Source organism: Protomyctophum bolini (assembly GCF_963924005.1).
Source record: "Protomyctophum bolini genome assembly, chromosome: 11".
NCBI classification, from domain to species: Eukaryota; Metazoa; Chordata; class Actinopteri; order Myctophiformes; family Myctophidae; genus Protomyctophum; species Protomyctophum bolini.
In genome coordinates, this window is record NC_137872.1 from 4,622,071 (window position 1) to 4,637,166 (window position 15,096).

The window sequence follows — 15,096 nt, forward strand, 5'->3', positions numbered from 1 at the left end:
AAATTACATGCAATCGATGTATCTATACCGTAACTGGATCTGAAGTATTTCAAATTAATATAGAAAGCCATGCCGCTATTGCCTTTTAACCCATTCTGAACGGGAACCCCTTTTGGTGTCAGCATCATGTTATGCTTTAGCTATTGAAAAATAGCAGATCTACAAGCTCATAGCGCGCCACCGAGTGGCGCGCTACGAGCTTGTAGGTCTGCTATTTTTGAAAAATCGAAGAGCGACTGACATTTTTAGAATCTGATCTCAGGTCAGAATGGGTTGATCAGACCAGTGTGTGTCCTAGTGGAAACCTTGTATGAATCTGATCTCAGGTCAGAATGGGTTAATTTAGGTTGGGAAAAAAATGGTTTGACGAGCTAGAAAAGTAATTATATTGCGCTACAGGGCGGATAAGAGCTGAGCGCCACCTGGGAGAATGCAGGCTAATAGGCGTTCTCTGCTGATGCAGTTAATTACCAGCTCCATCCATCCATAAATGGAACATAGAATTATGGATATACTTTAATTTGCAGCAACATATCTCTGCTGTCGGGAAGAAACCTCATAACTCCAGTTTTTTTCGGGAAATGAAAAATGAAACTTTTTCAAGAAATAAAGAAAACCTTATTTTTAAAAGAAAAGCAATACTGCCTCATCAAAGTTGATGTTGTGACTTTATATTATTGTCAAGAGAGGTGGGAGAAGAGAGGTGGTGGAGTTAGTTTCTTTAGCAGACATGGTTGAGGGTCCAATGGAGTTAAGAGGTTTTGTGTCATAGATGGACAGCGTTCAGAAACCTGTCATGATGTAGAACAGTGGTTCCAAAACCTTTTCATGTCAAGGACCCACAAATTGACACTAATTATCCCGCGGAGGGACCCCCATTTGAAAAGATATGCCTTGGACCCCCCATAAGAGAAGATTGGACCCCCCATAAGAGAAGATTGGACCCCCCATAAGAGAAGATTTTCACGGTTCTAGCAGTGATTCTCAACCCGTTTCAAGGACCCCCAGTTTGACATGCATTAGTCTACGGACCTCCATTTAATGGCATACTTTGGGAACCCTAGAATCTCAGGTCTTCATGCGTTAATCTCCTCTACTCTCTCTCTCTCTCTCTCTGTCTCTGTCTCTCTCTCTCTCTCTCTCTCTCTCTCTCTCTCTCTCTCTCTCTCTCTCTCTCTCTCTCTCTCTCTCTCTCTCTCTCTCTCTCTCTCTCTTATTGGCATGACATTTTACAAGTGTTGCCAAAGCACAATCACAGATATGACAGAAAATAAAACTACTGTATTTGTGTCCTATACTGGTTGTCCTTTTTCTTGTGACAGGAATTGACATATTTTGCAGCCAAAACTGCACATTCTCCCTTTCTGTCATATACTTTCTGGGCAATTTGTTTCAAATTTTGGGAAGAACTCCTCTCTAATATTTGTGTTTTACATTGTGTTAAGAAGTGTAACTCTGTCTCTATAGCTCCGTCATCACAGTGACAGCACAGCCTCTCCTCTCTGGGCAGCTGCAGGTCTGTCTGTGTCTGCCCTTCTCTATTGCCAGACTATGATGATCACTCAAGTGAAGTCTGTACATTGTCAAAGTCTCTCTCTCTCTCTCTCTCTCTCTCTCTCTCTCTCTCTCTCAAAGTCGTACGATTTGTCACACACGCGCTCGGGAATCATTTGATTCGTATAGATCTGACCCCCAAATCCAACCCATTCATGCTGAGTGCCAAGCAGGGAGCCACTGGGTCCCATTTTTACAGTCTTTGGTTATGACCCTCAAGATCTCAAGATCCCTAAATCAAAGCTGAAATCCCGGGGGGATTATAGGTCATTTTCTGTTGTAGCACCCACACTGTGGAATGAACTTTCCACCTCATGTCAGAGCTTCTCAATCCTTGTCTGTGTTTAAATCACGTCTGAAAACCGAACTCACTTGCACTCCTTGGCATTTGAACATATACTGATTAAGAGTTGCTGCTTCCACTGCATTGTGTCCTTATGTTGCCCTGTTTATGTACTGTTGTTGTTGGGTTTTTTGGTTTTTTTTTTCTTGATATTCTAGTTTTTCTTTGTGTACAGCACTGTGTTTCAACCTTAAAATGTGCTTTATAAATAAAGTGGATTGGATTGGAACCAGCCGTGGATCGAACCCCCGACCTCCCAGTTTCAGTGCGCTCTAACACTCTAACCACACCTCTCTCTCTCTCGTCCTCCCCACCACCAATTGTCACTGCACCTTGGGAAAACTGAGTCTATTCTGTTTGGTTCAAGTCATAACCTCAACAAGTCCCCGGGATTCACAGTTAGAGTGGGCTTTATACTAGATAACAAACTCACGGGTGAAAAAATGGCAATGAAAGTGATCTCAAAGGTCAACCAGATAACTCGTTTCTTGGGCAGGATATCCCCTTATGTCAACAGCAGTGCTATGAGGACCTTGGCCGGTGCCCTCATCCAGTGCCACTTTGACTATGCGTGTACTTCATGGTACAGAGGCATCTCCACGCTTCTGAAAACAAAGCTGCAGACCTCCCAAAACAAGCTTGTGAGGTTACTACTAAAATTGAACCCCAGGTCTCATCTTACCTCTGCCCACTTTATTAGCCTGGGATGGCTAAGGGTGGAGGAGAGAGTATCTCAGCTCTCACTGTGTCTGGTCTTCAAGATCCTAGGTGCCTCTGTTCCAGAGTACCTGATGGGCTACCTGCCCAGAGTGAGGGATGCTCACAGGTACTCAACCAGAGGAAGTCCCTATGATCTAGTTCCCCCCAGATTCAGGACACTCATGAAAAAATGCTTTTTTCTACGCAGCCACTACTCTGTGGAATGCACTCCCTCCAGCCCTGAAATCCCTAAATTCTATTGCAATATTTAGGAAAGACCTGAAATCATGGCTCCATCTACACACTCACTGGTCATAGTTAGATTCCGACCCTGGATAGCCCATCTCCCATGCTCAGGACTATTCTCCCAGGGTACCTCTTGTCCTATGTATATAGCTCCCAGCCTTATATATAAGGATTATTTATTATATGTTCCATGGTTGTTTTGTCTGTACAGTATGTATGTGTATAGTTTCATGTTACAAAGTGGACCACAATGGAAACAAGCCAAGGCTTTTTTGTGTCTAAGTCCATTTGGCGTTTTTTAAAATGATGTCATTTTTCTGTAATTTTCTTAAACTGCCAATAAAGTATTCTATCTATCTATCTATCTACCAGGGCATCTGGAGCTGCATCCACGGCGTGCAGATCGAGGAGAAGAGCAGCTCGGCGCTGGACTCCCCGTCGGCCACCATGAACAACACGCACTCCAACATCCTGCGCCTGCTGCGCACCGCCAAGAACATGGCGTCGCTGGGCGGCCACGGCGCCATTAACGGCTCGCCGCACAGCGCCCTGGACTTCATCCGCCGCGAGTCGTCCGTCTACGACATCTCCTCGGAGCACCGCCGCAGCATGTCGGGCGGCATGGGGGGCCACGCGCTGGACTGCAAGCCGCCCGCCTACCTCCCCGATGACAACATGTTCAGCGACTACATCAGCGAGGTCAGTGGTGTGTTGCAGACAGACACTAGGGGGTGCTAGAGCACCAGACAACATGTTCAGTGACTACATCAGTGAGGTCAGTGGTGTGTTGGGGACAGACTCTAGGGGGTGCTAGAGACAACATGTTCAGTGACTACATCAGTGAGGTCAGTGGGGTGTTGGGGACAGACTCTAGGGGGTGCTAGAGACAACATGTTCAGCGACTACATCAGTGAGGTCAGTGGGGCGCGCGGACGGACACTAGGGGGTGCTAGAGACAACATGTTCAGTGACTACATCAGTGAGGTCAGTGGGGTGTTGCAGACAGACACTAGGGGGTGCTAGAGACAACATGTTCAGTGACTACATCAGTGAGGTCAGTGGGGCGCGCAGACAGACCCTAGGGGGTGCTAGAGACAACATGTTCAGTGACTACATCAGTGAGGTCAGTGGTGTGTTGCAGACAGACACTAGGGGGTGCTAGAGACAACATGTTCAGTGACTACATCAGCGAGGTCAGTGGGGCGTTGCAGACAGACACTAGGGGGTGCTAGAGACAACATGTTCAGTGACTACATCAGCGAGGTCAGTGGCGTTGCGCAGACAGCCACTAGGGGGTGCTAGAGCACCAGACAACATGTTCAGTGACTACATCAGCGAGGTCAGTGGTGTGTTGCAGACAGACACTAGGGGGTGCTAGAGACAACATGTTCAGTGACTACATCAGTGAGGTCAGTGGTGTGTTGCAGACAGACCCTAGGGGGTGCTAGAGACAACATGTTCAGCGACTACATCAGTGAGGTCAGTGGGGCGCGCGGACAGACACTAGGGGGTGCTAGAGACAACATGTTCAGCGACTACATCAGCGAGGTCAGTGGGGCGCGCAGACAGACAGACGGACACTAGGGGGTGCTAGAGACGACATGTTCAGTGACTACATCAGTGAGGTCAGTGGTGTGTTGCAGACAGACACTAGGGGGTGCTAGAGACAACATGTTCAGCGACTACATCAGTGAGGTCAGTGGGGTGTTGCAGACAGACACTAGGGGGTGCTAGAGACAACATGTTCAGCGACTACATCAGTGAGGTCAGTGGGGTGTTGCAGACAGACACTAGGGGGTGCTAGAGACAACATGTTCAGTGACTACATCAGTGAGGTCAGTGGGGCGCGCGGACGGACACTAGGGGGTGCTAGAGACAACATGTTCAGTGACTACATCAGCGAGGTCAGTGGTGTGTTGGGGACAGACACTAGGGGGTGCTAGAGACAACATGTTCAGTGACTACATCAGCGAGGTCAGTGGTGTTGCAGACAGACACTAGGGGGTGCTAGAGCACCAGACAACATGTTCACTACATCAGCGAGGTATATATTACGGTCTGCTCTGACTCCGTTGTTGTTGCCGTCTGACAGAGCAGTGTTGATTTTGTCGACTTAAACTGAGACGAAAATTGTTCTTCGACTACCTTTTTTCCACTGACGAAAACTAAATGGAAACCAAGTGAAAACTAAGCTACGACTAGCGACTAAATATACTGACAATTTCGTCAACAAATAAAAGCTAGACTAAAATGTTAAGAAGGGACTAGTGCAGTGATACTCAAACTCCGGCCCACGGGCCACTTCCGGCCCGCGGAGCAATTTTGACTGGCCTGCCAATCAAATGTCATCAATTTCGTGTATCCAACAAGCTTCAAACTGAGCAGATTTGACCTTGCGTTCCAGAGATAATGACCAAAACGCTGGCGATCCGTTTGGAGCCACCGTCATTTTAAGACTCAAGAGCAACCTAGAACCTGTCACTCAAACTTCACACGCACGCCCTGCATTTACACACATCTCCGTTGCATTGACTCGACCACTGAGAAACGGTCGCGCACCCACGTCAAGCGACGCACAGTCAGAGCACCGTGTTATGAGTGTGTGGAGGAGGAGAGAAGGAGCAGGACGTGTCGGGGAGTCACGCTGCAGAACGGCGTTGATTAGCTGTTTAGTTAGCTTCAGTATTAAGTCAAGTCACCTTTATTTATTTAGCACATTTAAAAACAACAGAAGTTGACCCAAAGTGCTTTCCATATAAAAATTACATCATAAAATACAAAATTAAAATAAACGTTTAGCAAAACTTCATATAAAAAATATATTTAATATAACAACATTTTAAAGAACATGAAACAACAAAATAGCCTACTAATTACAAAAAGGTTTTAAAACATTTACAGGACTAGGAGCTGAAGGCAATGGAGTGAGTTTTTAGGGAGGATTTGAAACTGTCGATGGTTGGGCTGGATTTGATCTGTAGATTAGCTCTAGTGTTGCGTGTTTCCCCAGGAGGATCGGCTGCTTTCATTCCAATGTCCTCCTGAATAACTTGTTCTCCTGAACAGTTCAGGAGGACAGCGTTGGTTCAGAAAAAGCACAACACACTTTGTGCACCACACACCAGTACTGTCTGTGTGTGTTGCTACTGAGCCAACGTCAAAATCCGGACAGGGTTGGGAGTGGAATGGAATGGTATTCTGCTGCTGAGTTTGTACGGGTTTATGTGAGCCTTCCGTTCATGCACCCTTTGTAGCGTTTGATTATTTTTTATTTAATACTTTATTATTGTCAGGCCTCGATCGCCCTGACTGGCATCCCACAGCGACCAATTTAAAAGGTACCATTTCAAACCACTACATATTGATAACAAATTAAAATCTCCAATTTTCGTTTTTTTGGCGGCAGTATGGATTTGACAACTTTATCTTAATGTGCCCAGTCATAATTGACTGTCATTGTAATGCAAATGAAAGAGAGATGTGCTGTAGCTCTACTTAATTAACTGTATCATCAATGTTAACGACTTGGTAGCTAAACAGACAGCTGGGTATACTTAGTCTTCCAGGTAGAAGTATAAATGTATTTTATTTTATTTAGCAATATAGTTTTAACTACCGGTATTTATTTTCCCAAGTTCATTTAATGGAAAAGCCATGTGTGTTGAATGTGGGCCAAGTCATGAATTACATTGTGAAGCAATTGAAATAGAGATGCTCAGCTCAGAGATCTATAATGTTAACCCACTTGATGGGACAATAAAGATATATATCTATCCATCTAGAGAGAGAGAGAGAGAGAGAGAGAGTATGCATGAAGACTGTCTCTCTACCCAGCTAAATGATAGAACCAAGGTCCGTACACTAATCCATCCATCCATCCTATAGGTGGAGAGGACGTTCGGCAACCTGCACCTGAAGGACAGCAACCTGTACCAGGACCACTACCTGCACCACCACCACATGGGGGGCTCGCTGCTGGGCCTGGGCGGGGGCCCGTCGCCCAACAGGCCCCACAGCCTCCTGGGCAGCGGGAGCTCGCTGGACGGCGGCGGCATGTTCGACTGCGACAGCCTGGGCGGCGGCGGGGGAGGAGGAGGAGGAGGGGGGGTGGTGGCGCCCATCTTCACCACGCAGCCCCGCTCGGCGCTCACCCACCGCAACATGAGCAAGTTCGACCTGCTGTCGGGCCAGACTCCGCCTCCGCCCGGCGGGGGCGGCGGCCTGTTCAAGGGCGGCCTGCCCGACCTCTACGGGAAGTTCTCCTTCAAGGGCGGCGCGTCCAGCTCGGGCTACGTGGCCGGCCAGGGCTACTACGGCGGGGCGGGGCGCGCGCTGGACGACACGGGGACCATCCGCTCCGACGTGTCGGACATCTCCACGCACACGGTGACCTACGGCAACCTGGAGGGCAACGCCAAGAAGCGCCGGCAGTACCGCGACAGCCTGAAGAAGAGGCCCGCCTCGGCCAAGTCCCGGCGGGAGCTGGACGAGATCGAGCTGGGCTACCGGAGGAAGCCGTACCACATCAGCCACCACCACTACCACCACCACCACCGCGCGGCCTCGCCGCCCTCGCCGCCCCCGCAGCCGCTGCCGGTGTCGGAGCGCAAGAGGAACGGCGGCCCCAGCAGCAACCCCCCCGCCTCCTACCTGTTCCGGGACAAGGAGGCGAGCGTCAGGGACTTCTACCTGGACCAGTTCCGCCCCAAGGAGGGCGTGCCCCAGTGGGAGCACGTGGACCTGACGGACGGGCCCGGGGGAGGAGGGGGAGTGGGGGGAGGAGGAGGAGGAGGAGGGGGAGGGGGAGGGGGCACCTGCACCTCCCTGGTTCCCGTGGACGACTTCCTGAAGAGCAAACCCAATAAGAAGTCGGACTCGAAAAGCGGGGCCGGGCTGGCGGGGGGCGAGTGGGAGTGTCGGAACTGCCGGGCCGGTGGCGTTGGTGTTGGCGGGGGAGGAGGAGGAGGGGGAAGCAAGCAGATGTCCATGCAAGGGGGGGGCTACGGCGGCGTGGGCTGCGTGTCCTCTGCGGGCGGGGGAGGGGGAGGGGGCAGCAGTCGGCCCAGCTCGGCCACCTGCATGCGCTGCGAGGGCTGCAAAAAGACAGGCAACCTCTACGACATCAGCGAGGACAACAACCACCTCTTGGAACAGATGGGGGGAGGAGGGGGAGGCGGGGGAGGGGGAGGAGGGGGAGGCGGCCCCCAGCCCCAGCAGCCGCAGCGGCGGAAAAGCGGCGGCGGCGGCAATAAGCTGCTCCGGCGGCAGCACTCCTACGACGGGTTTGTCGACCTCCAGAAGGAGGAGTTGTCGGGCGGTGGGGGTGGGGGTGGGGGTGGGGGGATGGGGAACCTGATGGGGGGTCTGGGAGGAGGAGGAGGAGGGGGAGGAGGGGGGGGGATGCTGCCCCCGCCTCGGAGCGTCAGCCTGAAGGAGAAGGAGCGCTACCTGGAGGGAAACAGCCCCTTCGCGCACATTTTCGAGCGCCAGGGAGGCGGCTCGGAGAGAGACCGGGAGCGGGACAGAGACCCGCTGTTCTACGGAGGAGGAGGAGGGGGAGGGGGAGGAGGAGGGGGGGGCCTAGGGGGGGGCCTGTTCCGAGGCGGCGAGGGGCTCCACCGCCGCTCGGTGGGCGAGAGAGACACGAGGGACCGGGACAGGTCCCTGATGGAAGGAGGCGGCTCGGGCTTCTCCCTGTCCAAGTCCCTCTACCCGGGACCGGGTCAACCAGAACCCCTTTATACCCACCTTCGACGACGACCAGTGCCTGATGCACGGCGCCAAGCAGTACTACATGCAGAAGCAGCAGCAGCAGCAGCAGGTCCAGGCCCACGAGGACATCAGCCGGATCAGTGGACTTCAGGGGAGGAGGAGGAGGAGGGGGCGGCGTGACGTCCTACCTGCCCCGCCTCGGCCACGGCCGGCGTGATGTCCACCGTCGGGAGCCGCTTCCCCAAGGAGCTCCACCACGGCTCCATGCTGGGGGTGGGGCCCCCGAGGCCCTTCAACGGCAGCAACGGCCACGTGTACGAGAAACTCTCCAGCATCGAGTCTGACGTCTGAAGAAGAAGAAGCAGGTTGCCGGTCGGACGGGACGGACGGACGGACGGGGGCGTCAGGGACAGGAGGGGAGGAGAAGGGTGTAGCCGTTGGGGAGGAAATCAGGGATTGATCCCGAGATAGCATCCACTCACTAGTATATATGGGGCCCCGACATGATGGTACAAAGACTGGAAACTAGTCTGTACTGAAGGGCCCCAACACGATGGTACAAAGACTGAAAAACTAGTCTGTACTGAAGGGCCCCAACACGATGGTACAAAGACTGAAGAACTAGTCTGTACTGAAGGGGCCCAACATGATGGTACAAAGACTGAAGAACTAGTCTGTACTGAAGGGGCCCAACATGATGGTACAAAGACTGGAAAAAACTAGTCTGTACTGAAGGGCCCCAACACGATGGTACAAAGACTGGAAAAACTAGTCTGTACTGAAGGGCCCCAACACGATGGTACAAAGACTGGAAAAACTAGTCTGTACTGAAGGGCCCCAACATTATGGTACAAAGACTGGAAAAACTAGTCTGTACTGAAGGGCCCCAACACGATGGTAAAAAGGAGAGAGCTATAGGCTTTAGAGGACTTTGAACCCCATCCCTATTTCTGGGCATGATAAGGGGAACATTTTGGTCAAAATAGCACATCGACATTGCCCCCCCACTTCTGGATCAGCTCAGCTGTTTTCGGCAAAAAGATATTTGGAATAGAGGGCGGGGGGGGGGGGGGGGGGAGGGGGGAGGAGGGGCGCCACGGATAGACCGTTAGGGCGACCTCCGGTCAGTTAAGTATGTGCTGGGTTTAAGTGGTTCGGCTAAAAGTGAAAACCCGGCGGCGCAGTATAGTGAGTTAGGACTGGAGGGGCCATGCTATATAAGCCTTACTCAAATCATGGTCAAAGCTATTATAGTACTGCAGGCACACAGACAGAGTCCATTTAGCCCCCCACCACCACCACCACACAACACACACACACACACACACACACGCACACGCACACACGCTCACACACTGAACAGTACTTCAGGGTCACACACACACACACACACGAGGGCGAGCACTAGTAGTCCAGTGTGTTCTGGGTCATTAAGAGGAAGACGACAGCTCGCCGCGGTCGGTTCGATATCGCGGGGGGGGGGGGAGAGGTGTGAGCCTGCCTGGGAGAGAGATGTGACGGCCGTCTGTGGCGCTCCCGCGGGGCGCCTTCATGTGAGGAGCGAGAGTACGAGGAGGCAGAGGGGGGGAGGGGGCGGAGTCAGTGTCCATCTGCTCCCCCTGTCACCACGGAAACAGAGACGTTATCACACCACCGCTAACGAGGAAAAACCCTTGGACGCCGGAAGTGGACCGCATGGTGCTTTTCTCTCGCTCTCTCCGTAACGAGCAGAGGAAGGAGAGACTACAGGCTGGTCGTCCTCTCCTCCCTCCCACTGCCCAGCACTTTTACACACTCTCTCTCTATGTCTCTCTATCTCTCTCTCTCTCTCTCTGTGTGCCCCGGCCCCACCTCTTCCGAAGTCACTGACGCTCTCGTTTGCTATTAAGAAGTACAATCATATGAGACGATAATAAGACATTCTTTACAAGAAATAACAGGGTTATAAGAACAACAACAACAATAATATTATTATTAACATTGTGAATTACACAGACATTACCATTGATTACGATAACACCTGGTTTTTTACGATATCACGACTTTGTTTGTTTGTTTGTTTGGTTCGTTTTTCTCCCTTGTTCTCACATTCTGCTCCGTATCAGATTTGCGATCACTGCTGTCTTTTTTTTTACGCCGTGTCGTTATTTCCTCTGCCTATAGCGCCCTCGCCACCGCCGGCAACAGGAAACCGAGGTTGATCTCTCCGACATAAAAAACGCCAAGCCGGAAAGACTGAATAAGACTGAATGAGGTCCTATATAAGACTGAAAGAGGTCCTATATAAGACTATTATATACTTCACCTTCACAGGTGTTATACCCGCTGATTCTAATTAAATCTCTGTTAGCATTCTGGGTCAAACAGAGGCCGGGCGCGTGCTGCTGTTATTGTGCATGTTGTGCTCAACTGGGAACACTCCGCTACACCAGTGGGGGGGTCTCTCTCAACGTGTTCTTGAGTGGGCCCCGTACGTGTGTGTGTAAACATTTGTACACTCTCAGAGTTATGGGGGCCCTTGAAATAAATAAATAAAAAAGGCATAATCGCCTAACACCTGTGAAGGAAGTATATACGGGGAAGCGGTTATTCTGTGTGCAATATTAATATAGCCCATTATTTCAGATGTACATCCCGTCAACAACAAGACAACCAACTAGCGTCACGTCACCATGCATCACGTTTCACTCACAGGCTAGAGAGGTCATCACAGTCCCCCGCCCCCCCCTTCGGAATGACGAGGGCACTAGGAAATAATTCCTCAAATAATTCCCCATTCGTTTAATATAATTAATAATTGAAAGAAGAGAAACTCTTAAAAAGAGAAAATGGGTTTATTTGTCATGATTTGTCAACTCGGCTGTTGGCTTTCCCCGAGGCATGTATACGTGTCTGTAAAGTTTGCTATATAAGCAATAATATGCCAAAGTTTTAATGACCCTTTTTTGTATTGTTTTTTAGTTTTTGGTATTCAGACACTTCCCCCAAAACATTGTGTCTCTGTGACACATCTAGGGCCACAATCTGCATTCAAAGAGGTTCCTAGAAGCTTTGTCTTTGTTCGAAGAAAAAAAAAGAAACAGTCACAATGACTAACCAATCTGGAAGTAGACAAGGCAAATCGACCGACCAATGGCAAAGCTTCTATAGGAAAATATTCAAATGTAGATTGAGTTGGGAGTGTTCTACCCCATTGCTGGTTGTCTGAATACCACAAAAAAAAGGTCATTAACCCATTCTGACCTGAGATCAGATTCATACGAGGTTTCCGCTGGACACACACTGGTCTGATGGACCCATTCTGACCTGAGATCAGATTCTAAAAATGTCTTCTATGTCAGTCGCTCTTCGATTTTTCAAAAATAGCAGACCTACAAGCTCGTAGCGCGCCACTCGGTGGCGCGCTATGAGCTTGTAGATCTGCTATTTTTCAATAGCTAAAGCATAACATGATGCCAACACAAAAATGGGTGCCCGGTCAGAATGGGTTAAAATGTTGACATATTATTACTTATAGCAACTTTGAAACGTCTATGGGGAAAATGTATGGGGAATGACTGCACACTGCTCAGAACGTACAGTATACTGCGCCGTATAGAAACATTTGCCTGGAAACCGTAATGTGGTTAATATCAATAATGCTCTGTCATTTATCTCTATAGGTGAAATATACTATGTATTGGAAGTTAGTTTGTCATTGCCCGACGATTATTATAATGATGATGTTGATATATACAGTAAGCCCATGCAGATTGAGCTGAGAATGATGTCTATTTCAGGCAGGTGTCTATATTGGTCTATATATATATATATATATACCGACCAGGGCAAGGAGAAGGCAGCAGAGCGGCGGCCATATTGAGGATGCTTAATGGGCCGTTCCTGACTGATGTCGATAATGGTTCCTTTTAGCTTGGCAGCGGAGGAGACCTCATTTCTTTGCGCGGGACCTTTTTTTATACTCGATATTCTGAGGTCCTCCACACGCTCTCAACAGACATGCCTTAACCCCCCACCACCGCCCCCCCCTCACCCCAACAGGCTCATCATCATCATGATGACTCAGCGTTTATTACACTGTACGGGATAAAGAGGCCTCTCTATATTAGTTATTTAAAGGGCTCAAGCTCTTCGATTAGCAGCCGGTGTCAGAAGTTCAAGGGCTGCGGTGGAGATTGCGGTCGGCGCGCACGCGCACGCGCACGCGCACAACGCACACACACACACACACACACACACACACACACACACACACACACACACACAACGCACGCCATACAGAGAGATTGGAGAGCTGCGGAATTGTGTGTGTGTGTGTGTGTGTGTGTGTGTATGCCTGGGTTCTCCTCCCCGCATCTAAATGCCCCACTGTAATGGGAGGGTGATTGAATAACAGCTGTATAATCCCCCCCCCCCCCCCAACTCCAACCTGCTGATTAGTATTCAGTTATTCATCATGGCCTCTCTCTCCTCTTTCCTCTCTCTCTCTCCTCGTTTCGTAGAAGCGAGACGCATCGAGTTTAGCCTTAAATCAACTAACCCCTCCCTGCACCCCCCCGACCTCACCACTCTCCCATGTGAATTGATCTAGGGATCTTTTTTATTAGGCATTATGGTTCTGACGGGTCAGCAGGGCGAGGGCTCTGGTCCTATAGCCTTATAAGGACGTCTCCTTATAAGGCTATATAGTATATGTTACTCTGGACTTCCTGCGGCACAACCTGTCTCGTCGACTTCTGCAAAACAATGAAAAATAACGATTTCCGCTCCTCACCAAAGACAGGTTTTTTGTGCCGGCGAAAGCCTACTTTCCCTAGTGGACTAGGGAACTCTGAGCCCCCCCCCCTCCCCCGTATAAAATGCACTGTTTTGGGAGGGGGGGGGGGGGGGTCTCAGAGTGGACAGGATGTGCAGTCTTCGTCCGGTGTCAGGAAGTCGAGAGTAACACAGCCTTAAAATATTAGTTCAACTTTGACCCCTCTATCACATGGAACTGTTTTTTGGGGGCGTAGTATTATCGACACAAAAAACATGTAATATAAATTGTAGAAATAGGTCAACAATACAAATGACTCTAGTTGTGTGAATTAATTTACATTTAATGCGTGGCCCCCATACTACCCCCAGAGCATACAGGTGAATACATTGAGTCCTGCCTACTCACCCCCCTCAGAGCATACAGGTGAATACATTGAGCCCTGCCTGCCTACTCACCCCCCTCAGAGCATACAGGTGAATACATTGAGTCCTGCCTACTCACCCCCCTCAGAGCATACAGGTGAATACATTGAGTGAGCCCTGCCTACTCACCCCCCTCAGAGCATACAGGTGAATACATTGAGTCCTGCCTACTCACCCCCCTCAGAGCATACAGGTGAATACATTGAGTGAGTCATGCCTACTCACCCCCCTCAGAGCATACAGGTGAATACATTGAGCCCTGCCTACTCACCCCCCTCAGAGCATACAGGTGAATACATTGAGCCCTGCCTACTCACCCCCCTCAGAGCATACAGGTGAATACATTGAGTCCTGCCTACTCACCCCCCTCAGAGCATACAGGTGAATACGTTGAGTCCTGCCTACTCACCCCCCTCAGAGCATACAGGTGAATACATTGAGCCCTGCCTACTCACCCCCCTCAGAGCATACAGGTGAATACATTGAGTCCTGCTTACTCACCCCCCTCAGAGCATACAGGTGAATACGTTGAGTGAGTCCTGCCTACTCACCCCCCTCAGAGCATACAGGTGAATACGTTGAGTGAGTCCTGCCTACTCACCCCCCTCAGAGCATACAGGTGAATACATTGAGCCCTGCCTGCCTACTCACCCCCCTCAGAGCATACAGGTGAATACATTGAGTCCTGCCTACTCACCCCCCTCAGAGCATACAGGTGAATACGTTGAGTGAGTCCTGCCTACTCACCCCCCTCAGAGCATACAGGTGAATACATTGAGCCCTGCCTGCCTACTCACCCCCCTCAGAGCATACAGGTGAATACATTGAGTCCTGCCTACTCACCCCCCTCAGAGCATACAGGTGAATACGTTGAGTGAGTCCTGCCTACTCACCCCCCTCAGAGCATACAGGTGAATACATTGAGCCCTGCCTGCCTACTCACCCCCCTCAGAGCATACAGGTGAATACGTTGAGTCCTACTCACCCCCCTCAGAGCATACAGGTGAATACGTTGAGTCCTACTCACCCCCCTCAGAGCATACAGGTGAATACGTTGAGTCCTACTCACCCCCCTCAGAGCATACAGGTGTGCATTAAGACTTTGTTGCCTAATACAGCTTAAGTTAAAAAAAACTTCCCAAAACTATCCCAAATGTATTTAAGGCTCTATACGGACCAGAGCGCTATAGGAGAGGACAAGGGAAGACTGTGGAGCTAAAAGCATCAATCAGTGTTATTCACGCGTCACTAATGTAAACATGTTCCTTGTAAATATTCTATTTAAAAAGCTCTTTTCACTTTGTACAGTAACAAACAGACAGACAGGATGTATAACTTTCAATATATGTTTTACAGCAATT

The 15,096-nt window shown here is 50.1% G+C and overlaps 1 protein-coding gene across 1 annotated transcript in view; it reads left to right on the forward strand.

Moving 5' to 3' along the window:
- grin2ba (glutamate receptor, ionotropic, N-methyl D-aspartate 2B-a) overlaps window positions 1-8,905 on the forward strand; it is a gene marked incomplete at its 3' end in the record, with an annotated part of 145,735 nt that extends 136,830 nt beyond the window's left edge. The window contains 5 exon segments of the mRNA XM_080775516.1: window positions 3,215-3,541; window positions 6,728-8,557; window positions 8,559-8,695; window positions 8,697-8,745; window positions 8,747-8,905. Coding sequence (XP_080631642.1) covers window positions 3,215-3,541; window positions 6,728-8,557; window positions 8,559-8,695; window positions 8,697-8,745; window positions 8,747-8,905 — 2,502 coding nt within the window.
- Window positions 8,906-15,096: the final 6,191 nt, after the last annotated feature.